Source organism: Hyperolius riggenbachi, chromosome 10 (genome assembly GCF_040937935.1).
Source record: "Hyperolius riggenbachi isolate aHypRig1 chromosome 10, aHypRig1.pri, whole genome shotgun sequence".
Classification (NCBI taxonomy): Eukaryota; Metazoa; Chordata; class Amphibia; order Anura; family Hyperoliidae; genus Hyperolius; species Hyperolius riggenbachi.
The window spans coordinates 22,510,636-22,529,281 of NC_090655.1; the positions used below are offsets into that span (position 1 = coordinate 22,510,636).

Here is an 18,646-nt window from a genome sequence, read left to right on the forward strand (position 1 = left end):
CTTATCCCGATATCTTGAACACACTTTAAGACCCTACTTGGAGGAGATACCCTCCTACCTGGCAGACACGCTGGCCGTCCTGAGGCTGCTACCCAAGATTGAGTGGAAAGACCATTACAGGTTAGCATCAATTGACGTGGAGAGCCTGTATACTAGAATCCCCCAAAGACTGGGAGTCTCTGTGGTCAAATCGATCTTGGTTGAGAAGGGTAGGGATATTGATTGGGTCGATTATATCGGTCAATGTTTGTCCTATGTACTGACTCACAATGCCTTTCTTTTTGACGATCAATGGTACAGACAGGCCTCCGGCATGGCGATGGGGACTTCTGTGGCCCCCACTTTTGCCAATCTCTTTTTGGCATACTGGGATGGACCATTATATTTTTCCATCCTCCAATCCCTATCGCCACGCCATTGTGTCCTGGCATCGCTATGTGGACGATGTACTCCTTGTATGGAACGGCAGTGAGCCACTGTTCCATGAGTTTGTTGACTGGCTGGGGCTCAATGGCCTCAATATGCGTTTTACAGGCATGTGGGGTGGATTAAGGATTGAGTTTTTGGACCTGGTACTGTATGTGGAGGAGGGATGCCTCTTATCTAGGGGTTTCAGAAAGGCCACCTCCACTAACTCAATCTTGGCCTACAACAGCTACCATCCTCGCCATGTAGTTAACAGCATTCCATATAGCCAGTTCCTACGGTTAAAAAGAAATAATAGCAAACAAGACGATTTCGTTTCCCAAAGCAGGGAGTTGGGGTTCAGACTCCTGGACCGAGGGTACCCTCTCGCCTTACTCATCGAAGCCTTTAATAAGGCCGATGGTCGTAGACGAGAGGACACCTTGAAAAGAGGTATAGGCAAAAGAAATAGGAACACCCCCTTAGGTGATCCCGATTTTCCCTCAAAAGACAGACTCAAAAAGACCAATGCCCCTTTTGTCTTTGACTTTTCTCCGATGGCAGACAGAATTCGTAGTGTTATATCCAGGAATTGGGTCGAATTGCGCAGTCGCCCACATTGGGAAAAACGTTTGGCTGAGAAAGCAATGGTAACCTTCCGTCGAGCACCAACGATTGGTGATAGATTGGTTAGAAGCGAATTCAGGGATCCTGGAGAACCCGACTGGCTAACCAACGCGAAACCTAAAGGCAACTTTCGGTGTCACAACTGCTGTCATTGCCAGCAGTTTTGGCCCTGCAAGAATATCCAGTTGGGGGGATACACCGTCCAGATCAAGGACTGTATACATTGTGGAACGGAGTTTTGTGTATACGTGGTGTTCTGCCCCTGTATGCGGTTCTACGTGGGCAAAACCACCCGTCCAATCAAGACCCGATTCCAGGAGCACTACAAGTCTGTCGAGACTGGGAAAGAGGCTAGTAGACTCATTGCCCATGTTAGGGACGTTCATGCGGGCGATGCTGATTGTTTGAAGTTTTGTGGCCTTAGAACTGTCCCATCTCCACGAAGGGGTGGATCCAGGGATCAATCCTTGAGGAGAGCGGAGGCTAGATTAATCTCCCTCACAGGTGCTTGCGGCAGGATGGGTCTCAATGAGAGAAACGAACTTTGGTGTTTCTTAGACAAATACTGAAGATATATGGTTTAACCTGTTTAGCCTGATTCCTATATTCTATTCAGATACTTGCGCTGTGTCATATGTTGCATGTATTTATATTTCGATTCCAGGTCTCATGAGGTGTCTATAGTAGCCTTTAAGATGCTGCGATGCGAGCTAGCGCTTGCAATGTCAGCCGTAGGAGTGCTTCTGATCTCTCATTTTTAAATGGTTTTTAATATGCTCCATCATTTATGCTCTAATGATCACTCTACTGTGCATTTTTTGTGTTCATGTTTTCAATTTTCAAACTTTATATGTTTGTCTTGCAGGTCCCCCCGAGCGTGCCCAGTTGCTGGGCAACGCTGTGCGGCGACTCTTCCCCACTGATACCGGCAGCCTATCAAAGACAGGAGGAAGTGAGGTAAGCGGTTCACGTGATGCCAATCATGTGACGCTTGGGGTAATCCCATTGCATGCCCCCAGACAAGGGGGCGTGCCTCCTCCACCAGGCGGACTGACCGGCTCGGGGCGGCGCTAGACTCTGGCGCGCGCTCGGCAGTGGGGGCTACTCGCGGCAGGGGGTAAGACCTTTGTATTGATTGTCTCTCTATATATATATCGTGTTGTGTTCACTAAACTTTGTATGTGCTGCCTCTGAAGAAGCAGGTCATCCTGCGAAACGGCTGTTAGGCTGAATTTTCTGCATGTATGTTTTGAAGGTGTCGGGAGGATTAATTAAAGGTGACGTCCTTATGCAATTTGGTGCCCAGAAGTTCTTCTTTTTCTTTGTTTCCAATTGAAAACTATTTGGTGTAGAATGGCAAAAGGTATGCATCTTTAAAGGGAACCAGAGACGAAGCACCCTTGTGTATTTTACCATGTATATCAGTAAGAACACATGCTCTCTATTTTATCCTCACTGCTAAAAGAGTCTGTTATCAGCTGTGATAAGAATCCCAGACTGAGGAGGAGCAGATCAGTGGCGTACCTAGGGCATTTGGCACCCGGTGCTGGGTATTAAAATACACCCCCCCCCCCCCCTAAAAAATCCAAAATGGGAAGCTTTCTGTTATTTGTATGCTGACATAAGCTTGTTAGCTAAGAAAAAAAATCCCACTAGCGCTGCAGTTTCTGCAAGGGTAACTAAACCAGGTTATAAGAAAAAAAAAAAATAGGTTACATAAAAAAAACCTTTTTTAGAAAAAAAAAAAAGGGGGTTACATATATTGTTCACTCTCTATTTTTGGATGTTACAACCCCCTTTAACCACTTGAGGACCACAGTGGTAAACCCCCCTAAAGACCCGGCTAATTTTTGCTAAAATGGCCACTGCAGCTTTAAGGCCAAGCTGCAGGGCCGCACAACAGAGCACACGAGTGATTCCCCCCCCTTTTCCCCCCACTAACAGAGCTCTCTGTTGGTGGGGTCTGATCGCCCCCCAGTTGTTCATTTTTAAATAAATATTCATCTGTTTTTGTGTCATTTTTTACGGTCTTTTTTTAATTTTTTTAACAAACCCCTCCCTCCCCCCAGCCGTGTCACACGGCTGTCCCCAGTACAGCGCTGCTGCTGATCGCAGCGCTGTACTATGTAATTAGACGGCGATCACGCCATCTAACAGTCTCGCCGCTCGGAGAGTGAAGAGGGGTGGAGCTCCACCTCCCGAGCAGGAGATGCGCGTGCAGCCTGTGCGCGATCTCCTGCAAAACAGAACCCCAGGACTTGACACCAATTGGCGTTAGGCGGTCCTGGGGCTGCCGCCACGGCCACGCCCATTGGCATGGAGCGGTCGCAGAGAAGTTAATGTTTAGGCAGCACAATCCAGTGATATCTGTCTTGATACGCATAAAATAAAGATGTAAACGTTAATAAGCACTTGTAATCAGAAGTGTGAGAATTAATCATAATATTTAGCTTTCCTCTGGGAAGGTGTGAGCCTCGTTGGAAGGTACCTCCCATCAGAAAATAAGCATTTTGTTTCCAAAACAGAAAGCAGCCTAAACACCATGATTCACTGCGGCATAATTTCACTTCGACATTGTAAAAGCGTAATTAAATTTGCAAACTGTATTATAGATAGCAGCGCCAAGCACAAGGCATTCAATAATCACAGCGCACTCAATTATATTCAATATTGACTCAGCGCTAGCCTGCAGAGAGCTAGTTACAGCTCAGAAACCTCGCGGTGTGCATTATAATTGCACTAAATAATATAGTGTGGTCTCCTCTTATAGTTGACATTTGGGGTCTAATTTACCTCTATTTATAATCTGCATCATTTCGGTCTGTCGGATTCCCAGCTTGTGTTTACAGTGAGAATGCAGATCTGGAAACGAAGCTAGTTACAGATTGGAAATAAGGGGATATATTACAACCTGAATCCGTTACTAGCTGTGCTTGAGTAATAATACACAGACTATACAGCAGGATCCCGTTCTCTGGGAAACTCAACTAACCAGCAGTCTCAGCCAACCGGCACAAATGGGGTGAAGGCCAACTTCTTAGGTTGTTTGTGGGCTCTGCTGTGTTTGGTTCCATGGCTGCCCCCAGGTTAATATACTTTCAATTATAGGATTCTAACATTTAAAATACAGAAGTCATGGTATGTACCATGTTTCTTGGTGTTTAAGACGATTCAGAATATAAGACGCACCTAGGTTTAGAGGGCAAAAACGAGAGTACAAAATATAAACTAAACCTGGTCTACATTCCAGAAATGTCTAGTAGATGTTATTCCCCAATTAATGTGTCCTCCTTTGGCCTGCTCTGCCCCCTTTGCCCTCCTCCCCCCATGGCTCCTGTTCCTTCCCATGGCTCCTAGTCCCGTCCCCTCCGGCTGCTGTTCCTCCCCATGGCTCCTAGTCCCGTCCCCTCCGTCTCCTGTTCCTCCATATGGCTCCTAGTCCCGTCCCCTCAGGCTCCTGTTCCTCCCCATGGCTCCTAGTCCCGTCCCCTCCGGCTCCTGTTCCTCCCCATGGCTCCTAGTCACCCCCCCCCCCTCCGGCTCCTGCTCCCCCTGCAGCAGCAGCTTGGTTCACCTCATCTAACAGCTCCAGTGGCAATCGGAGACTTATCCTCTCCTTCACGACTCCCCTAGTGTTGGCTGCTGCAGATCACGTCATCAGCGGAAGCCGACACCAAGGGAGCCATGAAGGAGAGGTTTGCAATCTCTGCAGTACCATTGGATGATGTGAGCCAAGCTGGCACTGGGGGGATGGGGAAAGGTGGAAGGCATGTGTGTGTGTGTGTAGGGGGGGGGCACACAGGGGAGCAGGGAACACAGGGGGAGAATACAGGAAGTCCCTGATGTCTCCTCCTATTAGCAGTCCTTTGTAAGTTGGGGACTCCCTGTATTAGGCATATAATACCAAGAGACTCTTTCTCTCCATTTTTTGGGGGAAAAGAGTGTCTTAAAGAGAACCAGAGATGAAGCACCCTCATGTATTTTATTACATTTATCAGTGGAAATATGACAGTAAACACCTACCCTGCTTTTAGTTTCATTCTTATCTGCTTAATTAGTCTATTAGCAGCTGTGATAAGAATCCCCGACTGGCACAGTCTAGGTTTGACCTGGAATCATTATAGCTGAGTCACTCTTCTGTGGAGTCTTTTCAAGCCCAAGCCTGCCACCTCCTGGCTCAGATTTCCTGCTTTGCATACTGAGAGCTGTGATGACATGGGAGGGGCTGCTCCTGCTGAGAGAGAAGCTCTGAACAGACAAGTGTGACTGCAATATGATCCCTGTGTGCTCTGTCTGCATAGATAATGATGATGACTGCAGTTTCATTCCTATGAGAGACACTTCCTACAGGCAGCTGCACATCATACAAAAATGAAAGCACACGGATGAACGGCTGCAGCAGCCTTTCTCATATAGCCTAGATAGCAGCCTAGTCTCATATAACCTAGACAGCACATCCAGAACGCCTCATAACCTGGAAGCAGAAGGGATATGAGCCGGCGGCCATATTTGATTTTTCCTGGAGCAATAATGGATAAAAAACATTAAAAAAGGCACACCAGAGCGGCGAAATTATCAGGTAGAGCATTTATTCTTTACAAGCTATCGACTGATATGTTTATTTTGTGTGAAACGTTCATCTCTGGTTCCCTTTAAATGCTGAAAAATATGGTATATAGAGTTCTACTATATTAGCTAGGCCTATTTTTAACATTAAATCTCAAGCAACCAGAAAGCACAACTATCCGGTGTCAGCCTATCCCTGTCAGTGCTGTATAACTTCAAGTCTACTTGTACTCTAAATGTACTGAGCTCTCGCCAATTGAATACGTTTCTTTTGAACGTGGTCACGCGCTTCCTAACTGGACACGTGAGTAGGCCTCGTTCACATTATCAAATGCAGATGCTCGTGCGATCTGCATTTTGGGAAAAAATCCATGCAGCATGCATTCGCGCACCGCACTGGTACGGAACACATGCAGTGTGAACATCAGACAGTGCAGTCTATGCACTTATGATGTTCGTGCGTGCCTGCCTCCCACACGTGTTGCCGAAGACCAGAAGTGCAATGTGAAGGAGGCCTACGGTCGCGTATGCACAGTAAAACCATTTGTGCACAGATTTCTCCTCAATGCATGAGCGCTTCCTACAACTGGGCATGCGCAAACAAAACTTGCGCATGCCCAGAGGCGATGGCCAGGAGCGTTAGTTTAAGAAACTTTTAAAGAGAAATTCCAACCAAGAATTGAACTTTATCCCAATCAGTAGCGGATACCCCCTTTTACATGAGAAATCTATTCCTTTTCACAAACAGACCATCAGGGGGCGCTGTATGGCTGATATTGTGGTGAAACCCCTCCCACAGGAAACTGTGAGGACCGTGGTACTCCTGGCAGTTTCCTTTCTGTGAACCTTGTTGCATTGTGGGAAATAGCTGTTTACAGCTGTTTCCAACTGCCAAAAAAGCATGCAGCAGTTACATCACCTGCCAGCAGTAAAAATGTCACCATGTAATAAATGCCAGAATGTAAATTAGGGATTTAAAAGATTTTACAATGGACAAACAGTGACTAAATCATGTATACATAATTATTGTAAAAATGAAGTACTTTTTTTATTACATTATTTTCACTGGAGTTCCTCTTTAAGCGTTTAGATTGCAAGCTTTCCAGGGAAGTTATATATATATATATATATATAGGTTCAGAAATGACGTAAGATTCCGCAAAGCCTGGTTATTGTAGCTATAGCAACAGTCTGGGAATGCAGTCAAATCAAATTCCAATACATATTCTATTTACTTTTGTTCTAGAAAATGAGACCCAGAAGCACTGAAGGAGGTTCAACTCATGAAGGTTCATCTGGTGTAATCGCTGCATTACATAAGCAGAAAGTTACTATGTTTATGGTCCTCCAAATCAAAAACCTGGAAACCGTGGAGACTGGTGCAAAGAAATCGGAAATAATATTGGAGCAATCAGAATCTTTGTGTCATTTAAAGAGGCCCTGTAGTGACATATAGTAATATTTAGTAAATTATTTAGAATAGAAGTGAATTCTAGTTTCAGCATCAGAAACCCTTCCTATATCCATATATTGCTGTATACATCAATAGGTAGCCCCACCCTTCCAGTGATTAGCTTAGGCTGTTTAGCTATGGGGAATTCTTCTCCCAGAGCATTCTTCTTCTTAAAGGGTACATGAAGTCACACACAAAAAAAAAAATTAAATATGTACCTCAGTAGAGGGAAGCCCTTTTATTCCTGCACTCTGACCCTTTGAAAATGGACAACATTAGTTTTAAATATCTTGCTCCTCTCCATGAAAGAACTTGACTGCACTCTGAAAGCACAATGTATGGCCCGGGCAGTGGTGTTTTTTTCCTGTGCACAAGCAGCTCCGTGCTACTGCACAGGCGTGGACCTTACAAGGTCAATTAGCCTTCTCCAATAAAAATGGACGGCACTGAAAAACTTGGACTTGGTTGAGAAGTTAAACAACCATATTCAATGCCAAGCAGTAGCAGCTAAAGCAAATACAATTCTGGGGTGTAGGTGTATGTGGGAGAGTATGTAGAGGGAGTTTAAGAGGCCGTCTGCCGGGGAAAGAAAGAGTTGCTGTGTTTGGCTGTCCTGGTGGAGATGCCCCCCCCCCCCTTTAGGCCGGAGCCAGACAGCCTCTTAAACTCCCTCCACATACTCAGAGCCACAACCCCCCCCCCCCCCCCCCCAAATAGCCGCAGCCAGGGCTATGTCTGACTGCCGGTCTGCTGGACTAAATCACTCTAGACTTATTACTCTAGACTAAACCATTCGGTGCTTTGCGTGAAATAGACACTGTTGCTACTGCTGCTCTCTGTTGGTAACAGCATGCTATGTCTCTTGCTATCTCTATGTCGTAGTCCTGAGCTTTGTACAGTGTCCTATCCAAAACCAGGCATGCTTGGCACAATAAACGATTCTGATAAAATGGAAAATAAAATTACGAGATGCTAGTGTACTACTCCTCTTGTTGTGAGGCCACATCTGGTATATGGGATATTATTAATTGCAAGGTCCCATTACCTGCACAGTTGATCCAAGGATTTTATCTGATTGCCACCTATAGTCGGGTAAGGATATTTTCCCCATAAAGGATAATTTGCCCAAACTTTGTAATGGTTCTTTGCCATCCCATGGATCAACTGGGATATGTGAGGGTGAAGGACAGAAAAGTAGTTTACTACTACCATCCATCTCTTCCTGTTTCAGTGACTCTATAAGCTCCCAATACCGCTGCATTAGATTTCTGGGCGTCACTGGTAAATAAGTGAAATTTCTCCCAGAGTTATACAAATGGCAGTAACAATCTGTCCCGAACTGTACTTTCAAGTCTCCTGCTGGTGGCAGCACTTATGTACTTTTGTATGGACTTCAGCTGTCCACCGGCAGATGTCCCTCTCTTCATTTGGAACTATGTAGTTCTTTGGCCCACTTGCAGGTGAAACCCTGTGAACAATTGTGAGCTGTCACATGACTATCAGTCTGCACATTTAAAGCACCACTATTGGAAAAAAAACTAAATTGAAATACATAAAAACAAAAAAAGTAAATTTCTCCCAGAGTAAACTGCTATAAATCACTTTTCTCCTAGGTTGCTGCCACTTACAGTAGGTAGTAGAAATCTGACAGAACGTAGAATAAATGAAATACTGAGAATCCCCCATGAAGAGATGGACTAGTCCAAAACCTGTCAGTTCAGATTTCTACTAACTACTGTAAGCAACAGCAACATATCAGAAATGTAATTTATGGCTCATTTTACTCTAGAAGAAACATACTACTTATTACAATATGTTTACATGTATTTTACATTTCAACATTTTTTGCCATAGTGGTCCTTTAAAGGGAATCTGAAGTGAAAAGAAACTTATGATATAATGACTTGCGTGTGTAGTACAGCTAAGAAATAAAACATTAGGAGCAGAGACATAAGTCTAATATTGTTTCCAGTACAGGAAGAGATGAGAAACTCCAGTGATCTATGCAAAAGAACCACTGATCTCTAGGACTTTCACAGCCCCAGAGAGCTACGTCTTCTGAAGCTTATTATGTCAACTGTCTTTTTTGTCTAGATTGTATTTTTCTCTGTAGAAGACAGTTCAAAAGTTCACAAGACTGCTCTGTAAAATCATTTAGAGTGCTGAGTAGTGTGTAAACTGCAAATATTAGAGCATGATGCAATGTTATAAAAAAACACTATATAACTGAAAATAAAAATATGAGAATATTTTCTTTGCTACTAATGTTCTAGTAATTATCCGTACTACACAACCAATTCACTGTATCATCATTTTTTTTTTTCGCTGCAGTGAAAGCGGATCCGAGATGAAAAACTAACTATAACAAGTAACTTGTCTATATATCTTATCTAAAGTTTAGATAGTTTACACAGCAAATCTAGCTGCAAACAGCTTCAATAGAATATGATCATTTCTTCCTGTGATACGACAGCAGCCATATTTGTAAACATTACACAGAGGCAGGCTTATCTGCATCTTGAGCAAAAAATCTAATCCCCCTGTCCTCCTCCCTCCTCCTCTCGGCCTCTGAAGTCTCTGACTAGTAATACCTCCCCCTCCTCCTGCCCAGTATGAGCTCCCATGAGCCCTTGCTACTGCCTGAGAGTGCCTTGGTTCTCTGAAAACCTGTGGGCGTGGCTTGTTTAGTTTATAGGGAATTAGAGTATTAAAACAAAAATAAAAAAGTATTTGGCTTGAGGAATTCCCTATAAACTATATGAAAGGAACACAATTATGCAATAAGTAAAAGTTTATCTCGGATCCACTTTAAGGTCTGCTTTGTCCATCAGTAAACTACCAGATCATTTTACCTGAAGCCAGTGTGTGTCTGGTCATCTGTTCCTGGCTATCTGATTCCTCCGTATTGACCCTCTGCCTGTCTGACTACTCTTTTGTGCGCTGTTTGACATTCTGGTATTGATCCTATGTTAGTCCGACTACACTTGCCTGCTGCTTGTGTTATGAAATTTACGTATGCATGTTGTGTGAATCTGTGCTCAGTGCTTGTCTTTTTGCCTTGTAAATACTTGCTATAGTTAGATAGTCCCATTCTGGGATCTGTGGTGCAGGCAGTGCTGTGCATGCATATTACAACTGCCTACTGAATTAGCGGGTGAGGAAGGGGGAGGAGAGAGAGAAGGGGAGGGGTCACTCACACTGCGGGTAATGGTCATGCATGCACGGGCAGCTGAGTGGGCACGTGCGTGCGGCGCTGCGTGGCAGGGTTGCGTGCAGTGGATACATACTGGTATGTATATATTACACACTTGTAAATAAACACCATTATTCACTTTAACCTCTTGAGGACCATGGTGTTAAACCCCCCTAATGACCAGGCTAATTTAAGCTTAATTGGCCACTGCAGCTTTAAGGCCCAGCTGCAGGGCCGTACAACTCTGCACACAAATTTCTCCCCACCAACAGAGCTCTCTCCGATTCCCCCCTGTGTTTATTTATTTTTTTATATTTTTTGCTATTTTATCTTTATTTTATTTTTTTCTAAACCCCCTCCCTCCCCCCAGCCGGCCAATCACGGCAATCGGCTGTCATAGGCTTCTGCCTATGAGAGCCAATCGCTCTCTTGTCCCCCAGGGGGACAGCCGTGTCACACGGCTGTCCCCAGTACAGCGCTGCTGCTGATCGCAGCGCTGTACATGTAAATACACGGCGGTTTTGCCGTGTAACAGTCTTCCGAGCGGCGATCGAAGGCGGAGCTCCACTCCGTCCACCAAGCAGGAGATGCGTGTGCACGATCTCCTGCAAACTGCTGCCCCAGGACTTTACGCCAATCGGCGTTAGCTGGTCCTGGGGCTGCAAGCAGTTAACCTCTTGAGCCCCAGAAGTTTATACCCCTCTGGTGACCAGGCTAATTTTTACAATTCAGCACTGCGCAGCTTTAACGGTTACTTGCTCATACAACTTAACACCCAAATTAATTTTACCTCCTTTTCTTCTCACAAATAGAGCTCACTTTTGGTGGTATTTGATTGCTGCTGCTATTTTTATTTTATTTTTTTATTAAAAAGCAAAAGTTTAGCAAAATATTTTTTTATTCCCTCCACCCCCTCCCCAAATTGGCCCTAGACATGGTGTGTCAAACTCAAATACAAAGTGGGCCGACATTGAACTCTGGGACCGAGCCGTGGGCCAACCTCAATGTCTACTGGCCACCTTTTAAAGTTCCCTGGTTTCCAATTACCCCCCTCGAACTGCTATACAGTTCCCTGGTGTCTAGTGGTCCTCCTCCCTCCCCTATACAGTTCCCTGGTGTCTCGTTTTCCACCTCCCTCCCCTATACAGTTCCCTGGTGTCTAGTGGTCCACCTCCCTCCCCTATACAGTTCCCTGGTGTCTAGTGGTCCTCCTCCCTCCCCTATACAGTTCCCTGGTGTCTAGTGGTCCACCTCCCTCCCCTATACAGTTCCCTGGTGTCTAGTGGTCCACCTCCCTCCCCTATAAAGTTATCTGGTGTCTAGTGGTCCTCCTCCCTCCCCTATAAAGTTATCTGGTGTCTAGTGGCCCTCCCTCCCATACACAGATCCTTGGTGTCTAGTAGCCCCCACCCTCCCCTATACAGTTCTCTTGTATTTAGTGCTTTCTCCCTACCTCTCCCGTATGGCTTCCCTGGTGTTCTAGGGCTTCACCTCCAATATAGCTTCGCTGGTGGTCTAAAGTGGGCCAAACATAATGCAAAGTGGGGAAACCCCTTGAGGGCCAAATTTAATGGCTGTGAGGGCCAGACTTGGCCCACGGGCCGGAGTTTGACATGTATGACCTAGACTAAGATACATACACTATACATAAAGACAGATGGCTATGGCAGGGATGAGCTTGTGAGCCCCTCTGCGGGACAGTTAAGTGACAAGACTATACTGTGTGCAGCGTTGCATAAGATGTCAGCGCTATATACATTTTTGCATTGATGAATGCTGAAAAGAAAACAGCCTGCCAGCCCCGATCGCTGGCTGGCAGGCTGGGGCCCACTGTGTTTACTGATGGGAGAGTGCGCAAGGTCCCATTAAATCCCGCTCCTCGCGATATGACCCCATGTGGCGGCACTGAGACTTGAGAGAGCCGCTGTCCCGTCGCTATCCTGCGTTAGGCGGATGGGAAGCGGTTAAAATCCATTGTATGGTTCTCAGTATTTCCTACAAAGTCATCCTCTGTTCCTGTGCAAACACTTTTTCAACTTTCTTTTTATTGATAGTTTTATAATAATAAAATGTAAAACAGGTATGCCCCCCCCCCCCCCCCCCAAAAAAAAAAAAATAAATCACAGAATAGATACAGATCACATAAAAATAACTGTACAGTGGTACTAGCATAGACTGAAGTTAAGCCATCAGGAAAGGCAATTAACAACTTTCATTGAGGTGCTGGATATACACAACAGCTGTAATGGAAAGAGCTGTTAAAGGATATGAAGTGCTGCCCATTCAGCCTAGGTGTCCCAGATTTTGTCAAACAAGGGTGTGCATTCTCTATCTATATTCTGGAGAAAATCGCCTCCACAATTAGAGTGAACTTTATTAGTTTGGCCCTCAAGGTGTGTTGGCTCTCCAAATCTTGGCCAACAACGTTTTGGAGGCGTTACAAATTTATTTTGGTGTTTAATTGGTGATGGGGTTTGTGGAACAAAGATGACCACGGATCCGGATGGACATGCACTACCAACACCTCAGAAGTCAAAGAAATGCAACTTGTCTAGAACTCGGTTACCAACGGGCAGTGCCACCAACAGTGTGCCTGGTCTGCAGGAGCATTACCCTCACGGAAACACAAATCTGAGGCTATAAGGTCCCATTTAACCTGTTGGGCAGGCGTCCTGAAGTAATCATACAGTATCCTGTAGCTGCGTTCTTTGGTAATGGTGTTGGCCCGAGGAGCTAGCCAAGGCCGCAAAAAGTTTCCCATTCCTCCTCATCCCAAGAAACATTTAGTCTGTCCTGTGAGAGAGACGGATGCTTTTGAAACCACAGCTCATATGTCATGGAGATTGGACCATCTAGTAGAGGAGGAGAGGAGCAAGTGGACTCTAGGCTAGAAAAGTTACCCTCAGGCAATGACTAATTCTGGATTTAAAAAAAATGGCGGACCTGCATGTATCTAAAAGATTCAGAGCTAGGAAGCTGGTGCGAGTCGCAACTGAGGCCAAGACAGGAGACAGGAGTGTACCGTCAGATAACAGGTCTGCAAATGATCCTCTCCCCCTGGATTTTCAAGCCCCCCAACCCAGACCACTAATCCCTGACTGGAAGCCAGTGACATAAAACAGAGATTCCAAGCTGAAAGAGCTCCTGACTTAAAAGGGTTCTTGGTGGAAAATAAAATCTGACACTTACCTGGGGCTTCTATCAGCCCCCTGTAGCTGTCCTGTCCCGCGCCGTCCTCCTCCAATCTGCCGTTCCCCGCCGCCGGCATCGGGCAATTATTCGTCTATCAAGACGAATAATGCGTGCTCCCGCTCGTGTCATCGGAAGCTTACTGCGCAGGCACAGTACAAAGTTTTCTTGTTCCCTCTTCACAGTAAGCTTCTGATGATGCCCACGGCCACAGTTGGATGGGACGCCGCGCTAGACTGGTGCCAGGGAACGGCGGATCGTCGGAGGACGGCGTGGGACATTACAGCTACAGGGGGCTGACAGAAGCCCCAGGTAAGTGTCTGTTTTTATTTTCTACAACCCCCCACCCCTCAGAGAACCCCTTTAAAGTGCACCTGAAGATTGTTTTTAAAAAGAGATTCACTTACCTGGGGCTTCTCCCAGCCACCTGGTGCCGTCCAGCAGGACTGTGGAGTCGGTACAAAAATCTTCAGACTCCTCAGTTTATGAAACCACCGACTCCAACTCTGACTCCGGGTGCCCAAAATGGCTCTGACTCAGACTCCTCGACTCCGACTCCTTAGTCTAATACTTAACAGGGCTGTGAATTTTGTACAAAAATCATCCGACTCCCGACTCAGACTCCTCAGTTTATGAAATCAACGACTCCGAGTGCCCAAAATTGCCCCGACTCCAACTCCGACTCCACAGCCCTTGCGCCCAGTCCCATTTCTTTACTGCGGACGTCGACGGCCACAGCATGGCCCTTGCCACCTGTATCCTCGTTTGTGCTCCCGTAGCCAGGAGCACCGTGTGCAGGTGAAGTATGATAAAATCTCTACTGCGCCTGCGCAAGATGCTTCCCAGCGACGAGGACAGCTGGCCATGCATGCACAGTGGACAGCGACCGGCGGATAGATGTAGTTATGCATGGGCACAGTACGGCTGCGGGGGGCTGGCAAATGCCCCAGGTAAGTGAATTTTTTTTTTTTAAATAATCTTCAGGTCCACTTTGAACTAGTTTTCTAGCCAAGTGCTTTTTACCTGTGCAATCACTTAAGCCCAATCTACACGATACGATTCTTTGAACAATTTGATTACGATTCTATTTACGATTCAATTAAATTCTACATGTCCGATCGGGATTTGATTTGATTCAATTCGATTTGCCATTGCAAAACAATGGCAAATCGAATTGAATCGAATCCCGATTGGACAGGTCGGCTTTAATCGGATCGTAAATAGAATCGTAACTGAATCGTACAAAGAATCCTGTCGTGTAGATGGGGCTTAACAGTCTGCATGCACAGATCGTTGCATAACCTGTCAGAGGTTGGTGATTCCCTAAGATTATATCAATAATACAAAAAGTTGCAGAATGAGTTTGTGTATGAAGTGAAATGCTTGGTGAGTGCGGTGAGGTCTGGAGAGGTGGACGATAAATGGGATCAGAGGAGAGTTACAATGAAACGTCCGTCCCGCAGGAGTTCTGTCTCCTCTGGCTACAAGTGACATCATTAGTGAAGTTATAGTCACCCGTATGTCTCGCTTTATTTCCTGAAGAAAAGAACATCACATTGATCGTTACCTTGCCAAAGCTTCCCTTGCCGATTGCCCGCAGAATCTGAAAATGATCCAGGTTCACTGTAAGAAAAAGAACAAAACGATGTTATTACACTGTGAAAACTTGGAACTATTTTTTATCTTTAGAGCGTTTATATCTTTTTGACTGCTGCAAAGGGAAAATCAATCAATAATAATAATAGTGAGCGGTAGCAGGAACTGCTCATATCTGAAGACTGGCGTATTCTCTCTTTTTTTAATATTCTTTACCTTTCATAACAAGATTTGACAGTATGAGAAAGTAGTCAAGCTGCAACAACATGTCATCACAGACAGGGCTGGATTTACCAGAAGGCAGTGTAGGCACGTGCCTACAGGTGCCACTGATGGAAAGGCGGCTAACTTCCCTCAAAGAGTGCCTCCCTCCAGCCTTACCTATACAGAGTCTTAAGCGGAGTGGTAGGCAACGTTTCCACTATAGCGTGACATTTTCGCCTACAAAAAAAAAGTATAAGATTTTTCTGATCGGTGAAAATTTGCATGCAAATTTTATGCGTTTTTATGCATTGCGTACGTGAAAATTTGCGTTAGTTAAATATAATATAATCTACCTAGTAACAGCTTAGTCATGACTGCTGACAACTTCCTGTAACCAAGGATCTAATGCAAATTTTCGGGCAACACAAAAATTTGCATTGCCTATACAAAGCATTGTACACTCGGGCACACCAACCACGCCCCCCCCGTTCGAATCTCCCGCCAGCTCTGCACGGAGATTACGAGTGTAAAGTATAACAGTGAACAGCGCGGCGCCCACACGCTACAGAGGCGCCCTGCTCCGACTACACATAGCTGAGGTAAGAGACTCCCCACTATGGGACACCATGTTGAGGTCCTTTTTATTATTATATCCCTGCCCTCAATCATGGGACCCCTATACAGGAGGGGCCCAATATACATACAAGCTAATAGTGTAAGGTGGGCGACACCAGGTTAACCAGATGGTATCAATTAAAGGGTAAAACAGTTCCTCCCTATCCCATGGGAGCGCTATACATGGAGATATATGTTGTCCCCCTTTTTTTATATATATAGGTATATTCTTATGTTTTATATTCATATGACATCTATCGACATTCAGTCTGAATCTACACATGATGCACATGTCTATTCTCGCAGTCGTGTCCCCCTGCATTGGAGATAATGGTGTCTTCTATTGTACATAGATAATGGAGATAATGGCGTTCTCTATTGTACATATTTGATGGATGTATTATATTTATTTTTATTATTATTATTTTTTTATTTTATTTTATTTTCTTTTTTTTTATTTATTTTTTTTTATTATTTATTATTTTTTGTGTTTTATGTCTTTGTTTCTTTACAGCTGCTCCTTGTCCTGTGTTTTGCCTGAGGAAGCGGGCTTGAGACCCGCGAAACGCGTTGCAATTGTTTGTTTTTTTGGAGTACAGATTAAATGCTTTTCTATACATTTGATCACAGTGGTAGTGTTTGAATGATTGGGGAGGCAAGTCCACCCTTGCCCCCCGTGTTTTACCGATTTTAATACGGTTCTTTTTTTATTCTACTGGCGCCTCTGTTCCTTCGTTACAATTGTTATCCACCTGGTGGATGGGTGTGGACACCCTTTTTTCCTACTACAGAGAGCGACTTTTTAACCTGAGTGGGGACAGGGTTAACATCCCCATATGCGCTTATAGTGGTTGCCTGAATCTCGGCAACCCATGTTTGTGAGTATATATCTCTCATTATTTACTTAACCGTATCCATCACCAATAATACACTATTGGGGGCTCCCGTCTCATTTTTGTCTCCTCATAAAGCATTGTACACGTACGTACGCTAATGAAAATTTGCATTGAATGGAAAAAGCCCCATTCACTACCATTAGTTGCAAAATCAATGCAATGTAATGTGGTGACGACAGCTGTGATGTTTGAGGAAGGAGCAGCCCAACACTCGGGCCCAGTGTTGCCGGGAGCCGCCGGGCAGTCATTTCTGGGTTCTGGCCAGGCCCTGGGAGAAGAGCCAGATGGACGCCGTGGGACCTCCCGACCTACGGTGGGCTGCAGAAAGCCCCAGGTGAGTACCAATTTCATTTTTATTCAGAGCTCGGAGTCCCTTTAAACAATACCAGTTGCCTGGCAGTCCTGCTCATCCCCTGCCTACTCGTAGCACCCTGGCTATGCTCCTCATTGACCGCGATCCCATTTTTGGGAGTGTTCTGCGAATGCGCAGTTTGTAAAGACTGGCCACGGGAGAGTGATCAAGGAGGCATGCCACTGGGGCCAGGCAAGCGTGACTTGCAGATCTTTCTGATGGAGTCAGCAACTCACTGCTGTGGATCGCAGCCACAGAGAGAGAACTGATAAACTGTAAGGCACTCAACAGCAGATAAGATTAACAGAACTTCTTTCTGTTACCTCGGTTATCCTTTAAGGACCAGAGCCTTTTTTCAGTTTTTCTCTGTGATAACTGTGGGTCGTGAGCCAATGTAATTGGTAACAATGCAGTGACCACATGAGAAAATGGTCTACAGAAATCTCCGCTCTTGCTGAGATAAGAGTCTCCAGACAAGACGTAGATTTCAATTAGCTGTGTCTGGAACCGGTGAGTTGAGCCTTCTAGACTTTCCAATATTTAAGAAAGGACTACAAATGCAGGAAAATAGGGCAGGCTAAGTTTGAAAAAGACAGCACACAAAGCAAGCATACATAAGAAAGAATTCAAATGCAGGTTAACACAGCTCTGTAAGAGATCACTAAAAACTCACTCTAGATTTAAGATCCAACCAAAGTGCTTCAGGATTGCAGATCAAAAGGTAAAACCGCCATCAGGGTACACAAGTCCATTATGACAAACAAAAATAGAGTTACAAAAACTACCACATAAATTCTACTGATGTTTCTGGGAAACTACCGTATTTTTCAGACTACAAGATGCTCCTGGCCATAAGACACATCTAGGGTTATAGGACAAAAAACATGGGAAAAAATATATATACTAAACCTGGTGCATCCATGGTGAAGGGGCATCTTGTGGATTATGCCCCCTTTGTACCTCATGCCCCCTTGTGTACCTTTTGTGTCACCGTGTCCTCTGTCCCCCATGTGTACTCTATGCCCCTGTGTCCCCAGTTTGTCACCGTGTCCTCCTCTGCATGAGCACAGTACAGGAAGACCCTGACACTGCAGCAGGTTGGAGGTTTGTATTGGTAGCTTTCACAAGTCAGGAACTTCCTGTATTTGGACTATAAGACTCAGTGACCCCCCCCCCCCACACACACACACACACATACACATACATTTTTGGGGGAGAAAAAGTAAGTCTTATAGCCCAAAAAATACAGTATTAATCCTTGTATTACCGGTAGTTACTAGTGATGGTCAATACAGTCTAAGGGCCAGTTTCCACTACATGCAGATTGGATGCAGAATGGATGCAATAAAACTGACTCCAATGAATGCCTATGGGCCTGTTTTCACTAAACGCAATTTTTCTGATGCAGATTTTCCCAAAGGCATTCACTGGAGTCAGTTTTTCTGCATCCAATCTGCGTGTAGTGGAAACAGGCCCTTACATGTAATGGTACATACACACGGGTTACAACTGTCGCCACAACCACGAACCGACGCTAGTAAGAGCTGTCG

At 45.1% G+C, this 18,646-nt stretch overlaps 1 protein-coding gene across 2 annotated transcripts in view; it reads right to left on the reverse strand.

Annotated features, from left to right (window-relative positions):
- Positions 1–18,646, reverse strand: part of STK32C (serine/threonine kinase 32C) — a 375,239-nt gene that overhangs the window by 152,794 nt on the left and 203,799 nt on the right. For both annotated transcript variants that reach the window (XM_068258163.1, XM_068258166.1), the window contains exon 2: positions 15,001–15,056. In XM_068258163.1, coding sequence (XP_068114264.1) covers positions 15,001–15,056 — 56 coding nt within the window. The remainder of the gene's footprint in view (positions 1–15,000; positions 15,057–18,646) is intronic.